General features: G+C 36.1%; 2 protein-coding genes across 15 annotated transcripts in view; one reads left to right on the forward strand and one right to left on the reverse strand.

The window, feature by feature from the left end:
- The window catches only part of GFRAL (GDNF family receptor alpha like), a 28,296-nt gene extending 16,143 nt beyond the window's left edge, over positions 1–12,153 (forward strand). For 4 of the 13 annotated variants that reach the window (XR_015282836.1, XR_015282834.1, XR_015282837.1 and 1 more), the window contains exons 7-11: positions 725–984; positions 3,951–4,049; positions 5,515–5,608; positions 8,987–9,068; positions 10,082–12,153. Coding sequence is in view for 8 of the 13 variants with exons in the window: in XM_086876102.1 (XP_086732228.1) it covers positions 725–984; positions 3,951–4,049; positions 8,987–9,068; positions 10,082–10,169 (529 nt within the window). In the remaining 5 variants the exon portion in view is untranslated. The remainder of the gene's footprint in view (positions 1–724; positions 985–3,950; positions 4,050–5,514; positions 5,609–8,986; positions 9,069–10,081) is intronic. The other 9 variants (XM_086876102.1, XM_086876100.1, XM_086876108.1 and 6 more) reach the window with 3 other exon arrangements.
- Positions 12,154–13,502: 1,349 nt separating this feature from the next.
- Positions 13,503–19,423, reverse strand: part of HMGCLL1 (3-hydroxy-3-methylglutaryl-CoA lyase like 1) — a 78,550-nt gene continuing 72,629 nt past the window's right edge. For both annotated transcript variants that reach the window (XM_086876112.1, XM_023922473.2), the window contains exon 9: positions 13,503–18,318. In XM_086876112.1, the coding sequence (XP_086732238.1) occupies positions 18,205–18,318 (114 nt within the window). In that variant the 3' untranslated portion in view covers positions 13,503–18,204. The remainder of the gene's footprint in view (positions 18,319–19,423) is intronic.

Raw genomic sequence — 19,423 nt, forward strand, 5'->3', positions numbered from 1 at the left:
TAATGTCCAATATACTAGACTTTACCTTTATCATCCTCTAAAATTTAACGACATAGATTTGTTTTTAATTAATATCTACATATTTTTTAGTTAATTTATAATGGGTATTTTCTGTTGTAATATACAGTGCATTAAAGGCCAATTTTATTCCATCCTAACAGCAAAAAAACAGAAATAATTTGAGATTATTGAACTTGGTGACAAGTTAATTACTTATGTAATTTATCTCTGCTATCAATTCATCTTTAAGTTTACTGAATTACTTGTACTTTTTCCTGAGCCTTGGACATTTTGTATTTTCTTAGTATTTGGGTGGCCAAGGGGTTGACATTGGATGTAGATTATTTAATGCAAAATAAGCTGAATGTTTATTCTTTGTTCACACTGCTCAAAAACTGATCCACTAGAACAGCACCTGCTGTAGTTTTATTGTGATGACTGGTCTAATTCCTATATTCATATTTCTTCTCTGAATATCTGATACTGTTGGAATTCATACTGTTTTTTTACTGGACTCTGGTAGTGCAGTTGCTTTTTGTCAAAATCAGAGCAAAACTTATATCAGCTATCATTGAATATTGCGATTTTTAAGGCTTAAATGCTACCTTGGGAATACACTCTCTTTCAGTGGTATTCATTAAATGTCTTTTTATGAAATCACAGTTGTTGAAGAGTCATTGTACACTTCTTTTGTTTTTCTTTTTGTTTTTTTTACCCCTACCAGGAAAAAATACACAACTTTTCGGTCAAAGTGTTGGAGACATGTGACAAAAAAATGCTACAATGATGAAGCTTGTCTTGAAACTTTAATCAGGGATGACATGCCCTGTTCTGCCAATGCTGATTGCAAAGAAGCCTACATCAGCAACTGGGGCACGATGTTGCACATGGAGTGCACCTGCCAGAATTTGCCTCCTGTGGAGCAGCCTTTGTGTGAGCTCTTCCATCACATGCTGCACAGCAAATCCTGCTTCAGTGACTTACGTGAGTAATGCTTACAGCTTTACAGAATAATTAGTTTTAAAGAGAATTAAGATGCTGATTTGCATCAAATCTTTACTATATATTTGCTACCATTGGTTTCAGTGATATCTACAGATGAGGGCTTTTTAAAACCCAAATCAAAACAAAAATTGGACACATAGTTTTATTCCTCTGGTCTGGGGAAAAAGTTATAATAGTAGTAAACCATACATGTCTCATTATTTGAATTTTCTGAAATAAAGAAGTAATTTCTAGAGTCTGTTTTAATATGCAGATTGGAATAGTCCAAAGCCTTCTTGATCTTGACTTAATGTTGTACTTTGGTACACTGTTTTTACAAATAATATGAAGTAGCATTTGGTTTTTCTTTCTTTTCTTCTTGGAGTCTGAATATTAGTAAACCTTACATGTATTTAGCAACAGAATTCATTCTGCAGAAAATAGCTTCAAATGATTAAAGTAGGCTTTAGGATTTGGTCTTCAGTAAAAAAACTGGGTTAAATTGAAATGAAATATAGGTACTTTCTCAGAACCAGTAATGGCTTTCATGTGCTTAATTAGCTAATTATTTTTTGTTAAAGATACATGTCCTTGCCAAGCCTTTGGTTAAGAGAATTGTTAATGCAATAAACAGCAATATGAAAGCAAATATTAATGTTTTAGTGTGAATCTGCAAAGTGCCTTCAAAGCAAAGCTCCTCTGTCCCCACTTACTGTGCCATGGGTCATATCACAGGATGGTTCTCTATCATAGGGCGATTCCTGGTCTCCTGCAGCATAAACTGAACCTGGAGGTTCATCTGCAGCCTTTGCAGTGCTCCAGCTGCATGCAGACATCTGATCCATCAACCAGATCAAAGACCAAAAGTATTCTCTTCTCCTCAAATCCCTGACTTATCACACCCACTACTTTGCAATTTGAATCCTCTTAGGATACGTTACTCGCCAGTGCATCATGCCCTATGCCAGCTTCTACATGTATACTCTAAAATTATATGCATTCTTACACTATCCTGGAGATGTGACAATACCTAAAGATTTCAATGAAAAGAAATGGTTATTTCATAGTTTTATCTGATGGACAGTGCTTTGAAAGCATATATAGATTGTGTGCATGCATTTCATTGAATGAAGTGGATACTCTTTTAGTTCTAGAAACCAAAACTATCCCACTGATAAGGGTGTAATTTTTTTTTTTCATGTCACTCAAAGGCTATCCAAAAATTAAAATCAAGTTGCTGAAACACTGGTCTTAGTTTAGTTAATCATTACTCAAATCCAGTCTCTGAGAAAATACTAAAAATCTTATAACAACTCCCCTGGAAAAGTGATAATGTAACACCGCTAGACTTGAGACTTCTAGCAGTGATTTTGCTGATGAATATTATTTCCTTGCTTGCTTTAGAGCTGAATTTAACAGTCCAAATGAACACATCACCATGCTAGTTGTTTCTTAACCTACAAAGCAAAAGAATGATCCTCATGTCTGAATAATCAAATAATTGCTGACGAGCTTTTGCCATGCCCTGAAGCAGTCTCAGGATAAAATGGTTTGAGGGTTTTTGTGATTGAAACTTCCCTAACCTAATTAGGGCTGAAGAACAGAAGCTCATATTTCTTGTGTTGTACAACAATTTCCTGGTGGTTAAACAAAAAATACAGGGATCCAGAGCCTTTGGTGGATCAGTACATACTCCACTGAACACTTGCAGCTTATTGTTATTGCTTTTGTTTTGTTTTGGTTTTTTCCCCCTAGATATTTAATTGTAGTGCAGCTAAACTGATGGTGGTGATTATGGGTTTTATTATAAAGGATGTTTTTAATGCCATTCTCTGTGTGGCAGTACAGAGATGTGTACAGAGTGACTACTCTGTTGCAGCACCCACCCAGCCCCATCTGCTGAGTTATTCCTCTGGCCTGGTGGTGATCTTTGGCAGACTTTCACTCTTAAAATGGCAATGATCTTAAACTCTGAAACATTTCTGAATGGGCAAATGCACAGGATTTGGAAAGGGGGTCTTTGCCTCCAGAACTGCTGTGAACAGACCCACCAGCAGTGCTTACACCATGTCGTCTTCCTACTCTTGCATGGCATTGCCTTTGCTGCAGGTGTTTGCTTTGGAGGCTGTGCTCACAGGATTGCATTTGCTGCAGACTCAGTAAAAAGGCAAGAATTGTGACTGCTGCTGTATGAAGCAGGAGCACAGTTGAATCATTGCCAATGTAGGATCAGTGTCTCAACAGGAATAAGCAAAAATGTCAGTGAGGGAAAGAAAAAAATCTAAGTTTCCAAAATATTTTATCTCTGAATTGTATTTTTGGATTTCATAGAAAAAAACCAAAACAAATTACAGGTAGATTTAGTCCATTGTTATTTGGACAATGTTCCAAGCTGCAAATGTAAGCCTTTCTTATATTACAAAATTTCTCAGCTTTCTGTTCATGTGATTGACCAAACATATCCTTGTATGGTTTAGGCTCCTACTCTGTAAACTATACTACCTAAGTAAACCTCCTATTTTTCATTTCAACAGAAGATATGTATTTTCAGGTATATTCATGAAATTATGCCCACTGAGACAACAGGCCCTTGTGAAAAAAATTGTTGATGTCTAGAATTGCAGCTGGAGGATAAACTCTTCAGTGTGGAAATTCTATATTCTATATTGGTTTGGTGGACACAATTCTTTTGGTGGGCCTATTTTTAAAACAGTTTATATGAAAAGAGAATTTAAGCTGTTTTGTTGCAGAGAATATTTTCAAAGCTTGTCATCCATAAGGAAAACTGAGGTGGAACAGGAAGAACTGTTATGCATTCAGTCAATTTGTTCAACTACCAGTAAACAGTATTTTTGAATAGCTCCCTTTATAAATTCTGTGGCTGTTATCAAAGTATCAAACAATATTCACTTATATTATTATTTTAAAGTAATATTTTGAATGGATATTTTCTTTCCAATATCCAGGTCAAATTTCTATTCGGAAGAAAGGTTTTCACTGGGTAAATACAGAAATGCCAGGGGAAAGGATTTCTGGAGCACAGCTCCATTCTTCTGCAATTAATGGTGAGTTTGGGCAAGTCACTCCATGATTTCTACAGCAATGCTCTTGAGATATCCCTCATGTATGATAGAAGAGACCTGGGTGGATTCAGGCAAGTGGACTCGACCTGTTGCTCATTCATTTGGTCTGGAAATCTCCCTATCTGTTTGTCTTAACTTATATATCCACAAAATAAAGTTAATCAGACTGAACCAATTACTCTGATAAATGGCTTTGAAATAGATGTCTCACAATCACTGTACTATAATTGGGGAAAATTAAGCTATTAAGCCTGCCAGAGCCTGACTATCTGTACAGTCATTAGAGAGTAGCAGTCATAATGTGTAATACAAATTATTATTTTTGGTGTCACACCTACTTCAATCTCTCTTGACTTGCTCTAGTAGTTACAACAACAAAATGAGAAGCCACAGTAAGTGGTCTGAGAAGGGGTTTGTGTTACACTCCATCAGACTCCACCTCCTTAAACAACAGAAGGGCACACAGTATCCCATGGGCTGAAGAGCTGCATCTATTTTTATTTCCATACCTTTACAGTAAGAAATTAAGCAACATAAAGTTAAAGGATATTGAATTAATATACAAATGTTTTCATTGCTGAAATAATATTATTTTATATTTCCTTTTGAGGGGCCCAATTACAGAGTGAGAACACTAAAGAGCTTAATGCACAAATATCACCTCTAATGAGAGTGACCTGTTCTACCTTGTGCAGGGCAGATTACAATTCTCCAGACAATACTACAAATTAGTTCCCAGAACTGTTCATACAGAACACTTTTAACTGTGAAAAAAATAATTCAATTTCTGCATGCAGTAGAAAATAAAGTGACTTCTAACCTCTCCGTCAACTATTCAACTATTCCTGAAGTGGGCAACCTGGATAAGGGATAAAAAGGATAAAAAAATGGATTAAGGGAATGAGATTCCTGAGACCTGTATGTGCGCAATTAAGCATTTGGCTGTAATGTTAGCATTAAAGTTACTTAAGAATCATGAATGTCATCCAAGAGCTCTGTGTAGCCAGAGAAGAAAGTCAGGGACCCTCAAAGGAAGAGTAGTCCAATCTTTTTGGATTGCATTTACTGAAAGTATTGACTTCTCCTTGCCAATTACAGAGGGAGCTTGAATCCCTAGTTGGAACAAGACCCTAGTGGTTAAATAATGCAAGTCATAATACAAGAAATTCTACACTGAGAAAATGCAAAATGTGAGATATTGCACCCCTGTGACTAGTTCTAATGTAAACCTTTTTGGTGGGTAAAATGTATTCTATGTTTCACTCAGAGATTCAGATAAATATTTGCAAGAAGCAGCCTGCACCCAGTTAATTCTGTTCACATTGAAGCCTGAAAACTTTCCAAAAACCTTTCCTTGAAGTCTTAACAGAACTTTGGATGGCTTTAGAAAAATAAAAAGAATGCTGACCAGCCTAAACCATACAATAAAATACTCTTTCTATTGTAGCTGTCATGTACACGAGATGGGAACTCTAAGCCATAAAAGTCTCATAGGAAGCCAGGTCAAGAAGAAGAATTGGATTCAGGATATCTGCCTGATGGTAAAAAACATACTGCAAATTGTTTCATAAATCCCACTGCCAAAAATCTAACTCGGTGTCCTAGATTCATATGCTAATAAATATGCTTCACTCAGGCTGCAAAGGGAGTTAGCATCTTCACAAAATATTTATCTTTAATGAAATCAAATCCCAAGAAGAATTCAGGGCACAGAGGCAAAGCAGTTAACTTGTCAAATATGGCCTTTCACATGTGTGAAGACTTTCGAAGATATTCGCTTCTTGGCTATTTTCTGCTTGAAAAACATGAGATAAAATCTGCTGATATCTCCACATTAAAATCTCAGAAGAATCATTTAGTTAGTTTTTCATTGAAAGATACAAGGAACTCTTTCACCAGATGAAATTAATGGTGTCTACAGATGAACATGCTCAGAAGAAACTCAGTATGTCTTCAGCTTTTTCTTAGTTCTATGCTTTAAAATATAGCTTACTGTTCAAAAAACACAGATTTCTCTATTTTATTTAGCAGAATTGAAAATCATCCCATTGGATAAGATTGCTTTAATAGGAGTCTTTCACAATAAAAAATAAATTTAAGCATATATATATATTCAAATACATTTGTAAATAAATAGAACAATGGAAGTTGAAAAATTATTATTCCAGCTTTGGGTGTAAAAATGCAATACCAGGATTATGTAAAAATCTTTACTAGATTTAAACACATTCTCAGGAGGGAACAGGCCAACAGACTCATCTTTGGGCTGATACAACTCTGTTAACAAGATGTGGTGTGGGCAGAGTCAGAATCATACAAAAGTTAATGAGGCTTTTCCTGTAAGCTTGAATTTGATCTCATTTTGGAAACAATTTCAAAAAGTGATAAATCAAGTAAAATTTATACAAACTTCTAATGTGCCTACCTAATTATATGTATTCAGCCTGGTTTTGGCTTTATCCTATGCAAATTATATCAATGGATTTACAGATCCAAGTAATTTAATAGAATGCTTCCTGCACTTTAGTTTGAAAAATTATTCATATGAGAAGACAAGGATTTACTTTTATCACCATGGAGCTTTGAGGCAAAGTTGTGGGTTTTCTATGGAAGAGGAAGCTAGAAATACAGAACACTCGCCCTGTTCTTGTGAGATACAATAAAATTGGGCTTGACCCAAAATGGTTAAAATTTTGTCTTAGATTTTAGTGTTATCATATATTTCCTACTGAGGAGTTTTGCTGCGCTGAGTACTTAGATAACCAAGTAATTGGTGGGTTTTATCTGTAAGTATACCAGCTGCTGTGGAAACTGAGATTAGTTCAGCTCCAGTGACTTTAATTTATAAGGTATCAAACACTGTCAGTCTGACAGTTCTATAATTGTAGAAAAAAGCCTGTGACAAGCTGCAGGTAGCCAGGAAACCTCTGAGCAGAGGCTGGGATTAATGTTTGTTGAATATGCATTAGCTATACGTAAGCAGGTAGATCTACAATAGAGTAAGATTCACCAAAATCCCTCTTTGTTCCCTATAAAACTGAATCAACATCTCTTTTACCAGCTATTCACCGAAAAAGTAGCATTTTTTCAGATTTTGTCAAAAAAACAGAAAAAAGGTTTCAGTTGGTCATTTCAATGTTTTGTTTGATTGAAATGAAGCACCTCTTACAGATTTTATAAAAAAAAAAAGTGTTCTGCTGAAAATTTATTAGCCCATTTTTAACCATCCATGACTGTACAATTTATAATTTGTTAGCTATAATAATTTTTGTGGTGACATACTTTAAAAGTTTCCATTTGTTTAAAATATGTGTGAAAGTCACTTTCCACTTCAAAAAAGTAAGAAACAGCTTTTCCTACATTTGTAAAAAGTTTTTAAAAATAGCTGCATGTACAATTAAGGTTCAGAAACTGAAAAAAATGCCTACAAATTACTCTTTCGCTAAAACCCATCATCTGAAAGAAATGTTGTAACTTGGGAGTTAGGCAAACTGCTGATGTAGTTTTTAATATATGTTATTAGAAGTCCTTCTCTAAGATAGACCTCACCCCTCTTTCTTCAAAGATTCAGCATATTAAGTATTTTCCAGCACGTTACTGGATTAAATGGAATGTTCATCCCATTTGTGCAGATTGTGGTGGTTCATTGACTGCTTTCATTTTTTTACCTTGGAAAGCTTGATCTTGGGATAGTTTTCACAGAAAAAATGAGCACCATCCTACAACAAAAGCCAGGCAGGTCCAATGCCCTGCTCAGCTCCTTGTTTTCCTTGCTGTGGAATACATATTCACTCTCTCTTCCTGGGGCTGCTCCAGCATCCATACCACCTGTGCTTGTATTAGATGATACATTACACCTGCTGCATGTATGCAGTGTACACAGAAATGTATCATTGGGGGTTCTGTGCATATACATAACACATGGAACATGTAATAGCTGATAACTTAATCAGAGACCAGAATATGACCTCTCACAGCCCAGGTAAGTGTCTCAATGATGAGTCCAGGAATCCATCTCTATCTTAGTAAATGTTTCATTGGCTATGCAAGAAGGAGAAGCTCAGGAGCAGTTACGGCTCTCTGCATTTGAATTCCTATATAAACAAAACTTATCTGATTGTACAAAGAATCAGTGCAACAGGGAAGTCACAGAAAGGTCTCGTGTTTTATGCTTGTGGCTCTGCATTTGTGGCCACTTGTGAAATCATCTAACCTCCACACCTCTCCATCTCGTGTCCAGGGCTTATATTACACTCTCAACCAAAATGTTTCCTTAAGACATTTGATCAAAACCAACGGATTCAGGAAAAAAAGTTACTCCTCCTCTGGAAAATTTGAAACAGCTCCCAGTTTTTCAACAGTTGGAATTTTTAGCACATAAGTCACCTAGGTGACTTTTTGGTGAGAAGCCTAACAGAAAAAGGAAACTCCATGGGAATGGGGCCCAGAAAAACAGGGTTAGATCCCATTTTAAGTTAATTTGATTCTAGGTGGAGTATTGCTCCACACTGTAATTACAGTAATATGTGAAAAAGGGAAATTAGTCTAGTTGATAAGTAAGAGCTAAGTCTGTTCTGACACACAGAATAAAATTGACATTTTTAAATCAGTAGGGAGAATACTTAAAAATCATAGTAACAAGCTATTCCCCTGCAACAGTGAAAGGCACTGCTATACATATGAAGTGCTATTGGAGCTGGTATTTATTAAAAGAAGTCTGAAAATTATGTTTCATCAAATGGCAAAGGAAGAGTTGTTCCTACCACTGATATACATCTAGGTCTTTTTCCTCTTCTTAAGTACTTTCGTCAAAATTTATAACTAATTTAGCTCACATATGTATGATTTCCAAGACAGATCTCAAGTCTGATTCCTATTACTAAAAATGCAAATATTTCATTTCTGTTTTCTGTTTTTAGGTGAAACTGTCTACATTATTGCTTACTCCTCCTGCATAGCTCTCATCCTAGGAATAGTCCTGTTGACTCTCCTAAAGATCAGGTAATTTGATAAGGATATTAATCACTGGTTCTAGAAAAGTGAAAAAACAGAAAATAAACCGTTTTGACTTAGTTAAAAGGTGGACATTGTGACTGTCTTTAAAAACAGTCCAGCATGCCCCAGTGGTGGAAAGAACTGACATTGTGGGTGTCAGCAGGGAAGAGTGAAATATGATATGTATCTACAATGCCCTCCATTCATGCAGAGATCCCAGGCTTTAGGAGGTTTCATTTCCTGTCCCATGGCAGGGAAAGGTGAAATCTGAATTCAAAAATTCTGTAAGACTACCTTCCTAGCCCCGTAACAGGCAGGGGTAATGCAAAAAGGAAATGAGAATATTCAGCATTATAACATACTTAGAAACCAAATTGTGAATGCTGCTATTGTAGTTAATATTCTTGCCAAATGCCATTTTTGCTCATAGGGGTCTGTAAACAACACTCACCATCCCTACCATCCTTTCCCCCCTCTCTCCCTCTGTCCCTCCCTCCATATGGGAAACTGCCCATACACCAATGCTTTAAGAAAAAAGAAATGTGCATTCACTTAGTTAAATGAACATGGCCTTTTCTTAAATGATACATTTTCTTGGACCAAATTAAATGGCCAGATTTCAAGAATTACACTGTCAGATGATAGGTAACAGAACATGATGTAGCAGGAGCTACATATAGTGGGAGGGATATTGGGTCAAATTTCATTATTAAATTCCAAGGCAGATCAAAGAGGAATTGTAGAAAAATGCAAAAGGCAAGTCAAGGATATATGGGAACAGAGGCTTTCTCTTTAGGTTTGCAGTCACAGGAATATCAGCATATAAAGAAAATTCAGATTTAAAGAATACAGAAAATAGAAGAAAGAAAAATGCATTAATAACAATGAAGGGGATCATTTTATACCACAATGTTCATCATAAAAAGAAGGGAATTCTGCCACTTATTTCAATTAAGCCAAAGTTCAAACCAAAATCTGGATAGTTTATTGTTAAATACATGCACATTCTTTGTTTTCAGAGCCTGCAGAACAAAATATGAGTCAAGAAGTCCCTCGCCAGACCATTCTTCTGAAACATTTATGGCCCATTATAAAAGTCACAAATGAACTCTGTTGCTTATGCTTTTTAAGGGTATTCCTGAAAGCCAGCCTGTTGTACATATGTGATAATAAAATATATATTAGAAAAACTACTATAAATTATGGAATTTTGTAGTTAAGCATACTAAATATTTTTTTATATTTATTAGCTTATTTTAAGCCTTTCAAAAGCTGAAAAAAAAGGGGTAAAAAATGGTAAAACTGTGGTATCTCTTATTTGTGTAGATTCACAGATCTGTCCTGAGCTGTACATTTCCTACATTTTTAGATGCACATAACACTGGTATAAATGCTGTATCAACAAAAGCAATCTTTGAAGCCCACCCTTTCTGATCTCAACTCATCTGGAAGAAATAAAAAAAATCCACTCAGAAACATTTAAAGACCTGATAAAGAGCACATATGTGGCAGTTTTGTACACCAGGCTCCCAGGTACCAAGTACCTGAAGCAGCAGTCACAACTAAGCTGCCTGGAGTTTAATGGTGAAGCATTTGCAGGGTAGGAGAAGATCACAATTACAACCCCCTTCAGAAATAAAAAGACTTTCTGGAATAATGCTTTGACTCCAAAATGCTGTTGCTGAAACCATTTCTAATTTCTCCTCCAATATGCTTCTAAAAGAAATGAGTGAGGTTTGGCCACTTTGAATACAGTAACTTCAGAAAGCATTTTTTGGTCTGAATGCCCAGTTGAGAAAGTTACTTGTTTGGGGCTGAAGTGCCTGCTTCTCAAGAGAGAAGCTATCACCCATCTCATCATCTGTTTCCTGTTCATTGTCCCTAGGCAAGACCCGAAGTGCCTAATTGTCCCCTTGCACTGTCCTGGGAGTCATGGTCCCTAAACACCATTCTGGATCCCACTTTGTGGCTATGAGCTCTGGATTTCTCTCTATAGCTGAGTTGTTTTGCTAGTTTTAAGCTTCTGTTTACTACCAGTGAGTTATCTTTGTTAAATCTTTGTAACAATCTGGTTCTGATGAGCACAGAGTAATGGACTGCCATTTCTTATTCAATTGTTACCATGAATAGCTCATGTATTGTCTTGTTATAATAGCATCTGATTAATTAACTTTATTTTGAATGTGATTAGTTTTAATTTTGTTTGAATTATCACTAAATGTAACTCACCTCCAGTTTTGACCATGAGATGACTGATCTTTGGTAGCTCCCAAAATTATTATTGTAGAGCAAAATGTTAAGTGTGCAGTTCTGTTAGGGAGAGGCTTAGAAATCTTGAACAACTATTACAACATGGATTTCCTTTGTCCTTTTTATCTGTATAAACTAAAGAAAGTCCTTTTTGTTTTGCAATCAAATGTTCTGTCATTACTAAATCAGCATTCGGACAGAAATATAGAAACAGAAAAGTGAGGTTAGTTTTTTCATCAAAAAGATCTCCTTTAGCAATCCAACAATTTTTACAGTATCTGGCTTAACTCTCACCAAAGTGGTATTCATATTCTGAATTTTAAAACTGTGAAGTGGGAAGTCTTAAAACTGAAAATACTGTTGAGAATATGTTGGATAAAAACATTTCATTATACAGGAAATTTACTTCTGACATGAAACCTGTGCTGGTTTTCAGTCTGACTTCAAAAACCAGTGAACCCTCCGCATCATAGAATTTGAAGAGATCCATTTAAATTCAGATTTAACTAAACCTCGACTGACAACAATAAAAACTACCTTCTGTCTTGGAAACTTTTTGTTTTCTAATTATCTTATATCTAGACACTAGAAACCCATCTCATATATGTTCTTAGACACACACATGCTCACAAACAAGTATGTAAAATGTGTTTGAAACTGAAGGTATGTTACTCTGAGAGGCAGCAAGATATTCAGTGGCTATTGTGTTCTGCAATTTTACAGGCTCTCTCTTAAGAGATGACTAAAATGCTTAATGGGAAAAGTACATTCCCCCCACTCTTTGTGTAAAATTAGTCTGTCTGTATCTAGGTGTTATTAAATAAAGGAATTTCTGCTGGGATGATCTGTATTCCTGTGATCCTGATTATACTCTAACTGCTTCACAGTTTTCTGAACACAGAATGATAGAACCAGTTAGTTTGGAAAAGACCTTTAAAACCTTTGACCACAATGGAAGAAAAAGCAGTATTTTTTAAGAGCTTCATTACTAAAACATTTTAAAACATTTGCATCCAATACTCAGATAAGGAAAATTAAGTCTCATTGCTGACAGGATTCCCAGGACACGTCATTTTGGGTAAGGATGTAGCCTTCATCCTCTTTCCAATGGAACTGGGACATCCCAAAGTGAAGAAATGAAGGCTGAGTTGGCTAGAGGGAGAAAGCATGAATTTTTGCCTTACAGAACTCCCATCTGAAAGGGAGAATGCTGGGTTCCAGTATTTTCTTTGAAGATTGTTTATGCATTTTATCTAACAATAATTTCAAATTAAAGGTGTGAATATTTTTTGAAACAAGTACACAGGACTAGCTCTTCCTTATGCATTGTGAAGCTACAAGGCTGTAAAGCCCAAGTTTCTACTTCTGTCATGCCACAGTGAGTCTTGAATTCTTTAAAAGGAACATTTTTCCCTGGCTGTCTCCCCTGCTTGTGTGGTCAAGAGTGAGCTACTTGGATAGGCATGGGCTCAGCCTTTTGAGGCTGTTGTGGGGAATCACATCCTGGTACTCTGAGCTAGACATCAGACCATGCTAGGAACACAGAAGATGGATGAAAGCAGCATCAACACCAGAAGATGGTGCCATAAAACAGAGAACACCATTCAGTTATTTTAAAAAATGACTGTGGCTTTCTTTCCACCAAAGAAAATACTAACCTTTATGTTCAAGCTAGTGAAGATAACTAACTGCAGCTCATGTTGAGGCACTTCAAGAGTAGCATGGGGTAGGGAATTTTGCTGTTGACTTTGCCAAGAAAGTTCCTTCATCAGCATTTTCATGTTTCAGACCACATGCTGAAGTCATTCAGTCTCCCACAAAGTGTATAGGGAATCTTAGACATCACTTAGACGGCACAGATTTCTATCCTGCATTGGAACATCTAAAGTTAGATAATGCCTCATTGAATTTTTTCAACTCCTACCTCCATTCCTGCCTGTAGCTTTTAATGTTTAGTTAATGAAGGAAAGAAATGTTTCCCCAGTAACTTAAAAGAGATTTGTCTGCTATAAAAACACACAGGAACACCAGATTAAAAGGTAATCCTAAGAAAAAGCACTCAAAATGGATTACAAGGTAACAAAGTCAACACAGGCATACACGTTAGTGACAGCTTATATTTGCTAATGCTGTATGCATGAGCTGGTTAGTCAAAGCTGCTGAATCTGGCAAAATACATGAGCATATCAGTTTCAATAAACAGCGAGACAGATTTTATTTCAGCTTCAACACCACATATTGCAAAATCACAAATGCATTTAACCAGGCGGATACATGACAATTCCTTGACAAACATATCATCTCTTTGACATTGGTTTCAAAGGACTAAGTTGACTTTGGCTGTAGTCCTTCTGCCTGCTGTGTTATTGCAGCAATGAAGATCAACACTGCATTACAGCAGGACTGTAGAGAAAAATAATCTTCTAAAAAATTTAACAAAAGAAAAGCATTTATCAGCAAGTCAAGAACAGGATTTTATTTACTTCTTGCCACTCTTATACCTGTTTAGCCACTTTTCTAGATATTTCACAATCAATGAAGAAAACTTCAGACAGTGTCAGAAATCTTAGAAAAATTCAGTGGCAGAAAGTACCAACTTTCTGATAATCACAGTAACTAAACAGTATTTCTACCCCTTAAAACAAACTCAGTGAAAAAAGAGGCAGATCTTTCTACATTCACACTAACTCTTTGGATAAGTATTATGCACTGATCCCAAGCATAAGAATATTACCTCACAGACTTGAAGTCTTCATTTTGTGACTCCTTAATACAATAATAAAAATTTTATGAACTCAAATGACACTATTAAGAGAGGAAAATTAGCCAAAGCCTCTCTGGACTTATTCACAGCACTAGAATATTTAGTTCTTATTTCATAAGCTCTGGTTATACATGAAAATGAACCATTAAAGCCCTGGTCCAGAGCCAAGTTTCTCTAATACATAGAAGTTTAAACTACAAAGCAAGCTGCTGCTGGAAGACATTAGAACTATATGGGATCTATGTCATTGCTGTGTTCTGGAAGGCACTGAAGAATGATTATGCCATACTACTGGAACTGATCCAGTTCCCCTCCAACAAAGCACACCAGTCATGCCTTAACAATGGAATATCTTGATTTATAATTTTTATGACACAGAGATAAGAACACCTGCTCATGGACACCTGGATGTAAGAGGCCAGGAAGCTACTTGAGGATGAAGTGACAGCGATGTATTCAGTTGGGACAGTGACAGGGACTAAAAGTGAAGACACCACTAGTGATGGGTCATTCTGAATATAACCATAAAGGTTTAGGAAGTCAGAAGACTGGACTGAAGCCTCATCCCATGTCTTGACAAGTTTTTGAAGGGGTATAGTCTCAGCTGTTTTACTATATGCTGAATTCAATGCTGCCTATGTGAGTGGTGCATGCTCATGGTATAGTTATTGGATTAGCCTTTGCTATTAAAAGCAATAGATGCTTATTTTGTGAAGCCAGAGATTAGCTGTCAAATGTTCTGCATAGTCAAAATTATGCCAGCACAGGAAGGCAGAGCAGCAGCATTTTACACACATAAAAAAATGTCAGTAGGCTGAACGTAAGATGTTGCAGGATTCTCGGTCACACTACAAGTAAACAAGGATTTTATAGGGACTGCTCACCTGGACCCACAGACCTAAATTTATCCCAGGTGGCAATTTTGGCACATAAACACTGGGTTGGGGCTTGCTTTCTTTTTTATTCTGGCTCTATGTTTCTTTCTCTCCTGTAACAATCCTGACAAACAATCTATTTGTCTGTGACCTCCACCCTGGCTTACGATAACTCACGTTGTGGTTGAAGCTGAACATGTGAGTAAGGTACGGGCTCCAGATGTGACTGCTGATCTTTTCCAATGCTCACATCATTACAGAATAACAGACCTGCAATTAAGGCTCTCCACAAGTTTCCAAGTAGTTTCTAAAACAGACCCAATAAAGAACTGAGACATTTTAGGTTGTTCATCCACATGATTTAATAGGTACCCTGTTTCACTGCATAGCAAAAATCAAGAGCCTTAGAATTCCAAACCAGACAGTCCAGATGCTGATGCTAGGATGCACTGTGCACAGAGGCATAAAAATGGACACCAGCTGTTCAGTTCCTCACTTGGATAACTGAAGGTCTCACCGCCACCTTCAAGTTAAAAGAACCCTGTTGCAGAGGCACTGACATTACTTCTTGGGATTTTCCTGGTCATAGGAATTTTTAATTCCATTCTACCCAGTGGCACAAATTCATCCAGGTTTACTAGAAAGTCTATTTTTTTTCAGTTCATAATCACAGAATAAGCTGAGTTGAAAGGGACCCATAAGGATCATCAAGTCCAGCTCCTGGCCCTGCACAGCACCATCCCCAGGAGTCACACTGTATGCCCAAGAGCACTATCAAAACACTTCTTGAGCTCTGTCAGGCTTGGTGCTGTGACCACTTCCCTGGAGAGCCTGTTCCAGTGCCCAACCACCCTCTGGGTGAGGAACACTTCTCTAATATCCAAACTAAACCTCCTGTTACAGCTTCATGCCATTCCCTCAGGTCCTGTCATGAGTATATATTTAATCTTCCCAGGCTGGTTAGCAAGCTCAGTCTCAGTTCAGTTGTTTTGTCTCACATTCAGGTTTGCATCACAACTGCTTTTTTTTCCAAGGGCTGACTTCACTTTCAGTCCTTGAGAAGCTCAATATTGTTTATGTCAATTAAACATACTTGCTCATAGGGTCTTGGATGGAAGAAAATTCATCAGGACCTACAGGAAAACTGCATACTTCAGCTCAAAATGAGCCAATTCTGTGCCTACAGAGAAAACTAAACAGGAAAATTTATTATTAAATGGGAAGGTATTACAGTAAGGTTAGTCACCTTCAGGGGTAAATGGTACATAAATTAGGGAGTCTTTAAGATGTCAGTTCTGCCACCATGTTTAGGTTTAACTAATTATTAGACAGAGTACAGTCTAAGTACTGCTCAGCTCTTCACTGGGTGAATTTCTAAGCCTGTGAATGTTTCAAGACCTGGTTTTATTTAAGTTTGTGTTTTGATATATGAGCTATAGTGGCTTCTAAAGAGCAAAGCCTCAGCTGAAACACAGGAAAAAGAAGAGCTTTTTTGTGGTGATCCAACCATGCATCCAGGCAGGTCAAGAAAATCAGGGTGTTCACACCTTCAGAAGTACTTGAAAGTCTTCTTACTAGACTCTTCAGGAGAGATTTAGTATTTTGGAATGATAGGCAAGATATTTCTTGCCTCATCTGAACTCATTTCTTTGTTTATTCTCTGACTTTTATCATGAGAAGAGTGAAACAAAATACCTTATATTAATTTTGACTATCATTTAGGTCATAAACAGGATAGAGATATTATATCAAATTTATAGTTTTGCATTGCCTGGAATGACTTAAGATTGACTTAAGCTATGCCAATTCTAAACTACACAACTGGCTAAAAGATCTCGGAAAAATTTCACTTTGGTATTTCAAAGGCAAACCATGCCTCAGCTATAACTTGTCAGACTTGAGTTTCAGACAAAAAATATTCAGCCTTTTCTTTTTTAATGTGTTATCTTTCACTTTCTTTCATCTTACCTTTTGACAAGATTTCATATTTTTGAGAAAAATTGAGAATATTGATGAAGAGCACAGTCCAGGGTTTTAGATTTTCTTGTCAACAGGTTCAGAAAAAGTATAGTTAAGTACACAGAGAAGTACAGACAGATCCTACACAACCAACCAGTAAGAGTACTGAAGTTTCAGGCTGAAAAACATGACGGTGTTTTCATGGCACACCTGAACATTTATAGATAAGATTAGGCTCTTTGAATGTGTCCATTTGTTCATTATTGATCTAGAAATGACAGTGCAGTTCACTGGCATCTTGTGATATTGTCTTTTAAATGCCTTCTTTTAAGGCATTTATAAGAACAGTATCATTATCAATAAAGCACAAAAAAAAAAATAATTGTAAATGGTCTCCTTTGTGTAAGCTAGTCCAGTAAAATACTATTATCCTGAAAAACTGTGACTTCTGAATAAGAATATCAATTCATAGCCTACATAATGAAAAATCTAATTGTTTGATGAAACCTTGGATGAAATGTATCTCCTTTGACACTACTATGAACCTGAATGATGTTGAAAACCTTGCCAATTTTTATTTGCTTCATATAATTAGGTTTTAATAAGTTGACCAAAAAAGGCAATTACAACAAATTTAACATATGTAACAAATAAGGAAATTTGCAGGAGTATTTGAAGCATCTGGCAGAGTGCCACTCACCACAATGTCTTGGAACAAGATAAAGTCATCCATAATTTAACAGATGTTAAACAAAATTTAAAAGAAGTTCTATTGCTAAAAAATTCTTATGGTGAATTCAGATTTAGCTCCATGTTCATAACACAGTGACTTGACAAATGAAAAGCAAGAATTCATATAAATAAAATACATAATAGAATGGCCACACACAGTGTGAGATCTCATAAACTACTGAAAATATTTGTACTGTTCTGAAAGACATCTTGATTTAAATTTAACTATGTACTCATTGCTTCTACCTGGTTTTCCTGAAAAGAACTAGAAGTTCAGTTTAAAACATCGTAAAATGTCCTAATGTTTATACATTTTTCTCATCTGTAGAAGTACCAAGTACAGGGTACAGGGTTCTATAATGCAGTCATTTTTTTCTTAAAAGTCTGACACTTCCTTACAAGACAGTACAGTACAATAACTCTTCCCATTAAAACAAAACAAAACAAAACAAAACTATTCTGCTTCTTTGATTCAATGATTTTCTTGTTTCTTTTCCTGATGCAAATGTCCTTGGTCAAGGAAAATGGAAAATGTAATCAAGCTGCAAAAAGAAAAATCCATTTAATTGATAGTTCCAGTACTGAAGGAAGCTTGTGCAACCTTCGAATTTGTTTTCTTGCTCAAAGCTGTGCAGATGAAATTTCCAGCTTCCATAACAGCACAAAGATTTACTCCCTAAAAAAGAGGTTAAAAATGTTAATAATAATAAATGCACATACTGAAAATGCTTAGACTCCAAATTTTTTGCTCCAGGGTCTAATTTTTTTCCAAAGGGCCTGTTTCATGTTATAGGTCAGTAATGGAGATCAGTAAAGCTACAGTGATTTACGGATAGTTACAGCTTCTAGTTGTTTGAAAGGTTCTACTACTTTGAGAGTGACTCCTTGTCCCATCAGAAGTGGACCAAATACTGCAGTAATATCTTTCAATCCCAAAAGAATCTGGAATAAAGAACTGGAATTACAACTAGAAGTTAGAAGAAAAATACAGTGTCTAAATATGTGCTATATGTATTTACCATTCAACACTATAAAACTTCATGCTTGCAAGTGACCCACTTGCAGCTCAGGAAAATGGAGAAGACACACTTGTATCAGCAACTGAATCCAGGAGAAATGGGATCCTGTATTCTCTTGAATAATTATAATCTCCTTCTTGAAGGAGTCCATTTCAATTCAAAATTACAATTTACCTTGATAACACAGCTGAGCAAAAATTCACAACTGCTTCATCTGCCCATACTAAAAAACATGCCCTTTGAGCAGCTGTTTTTTAACTACATATCAGTACTGCTTGATTGCTAAAATTTAATCAGATCACTGATTAAAGAGGCAAAACCACTTCATTAAAAGTCTCCTTTATTACTCATGTATAGTAGAAGTTTTAAAATTAGATCATATTTGTGATTTAAGTACTTCCTCCAAAGATTGCAATATAGAAGCCAGAGTAAAGTTCCTGTAGAAAGGATGGAAAAGGAGACTTTGAATGACAAATACACCAAGAAGTCATTCAAAACTGGGAGAAGGGTGTCACTCTTCTTTAAGGAGTACAAGGTGTATTGCACCAGAAATTACACTTTCATCACACTTCCAAATTGATGCACTAATATTCAGACCAAAACCTGACTTAAACACTTAATCCTTTAACTGGATCTAGCACTTATTTCCATGTTCTGTGGTAAGCGTTGCCTTTTTCATTCTTGGAATTGGCTAAAAATGTTAATGAGAGTAGAAATTACTTAGCAGAAATGTAATCAAAAAACATTTTTAAATTGAAAAAC

This window comes from Cyanistes caeruleus, chromosome 2, assembly GCF_971803275.1.
Source record: "Cyanistes caeruleus chromosome 2, bCyaCae1.hap1.1, whole genome shotgun sequence".
Taxonomy (NCBI): Eukaryota; Metazoa; Chordata; class Aves; order Passeriformes; family Paridae; genus Cyanistes; species Cyanistes caeruleus.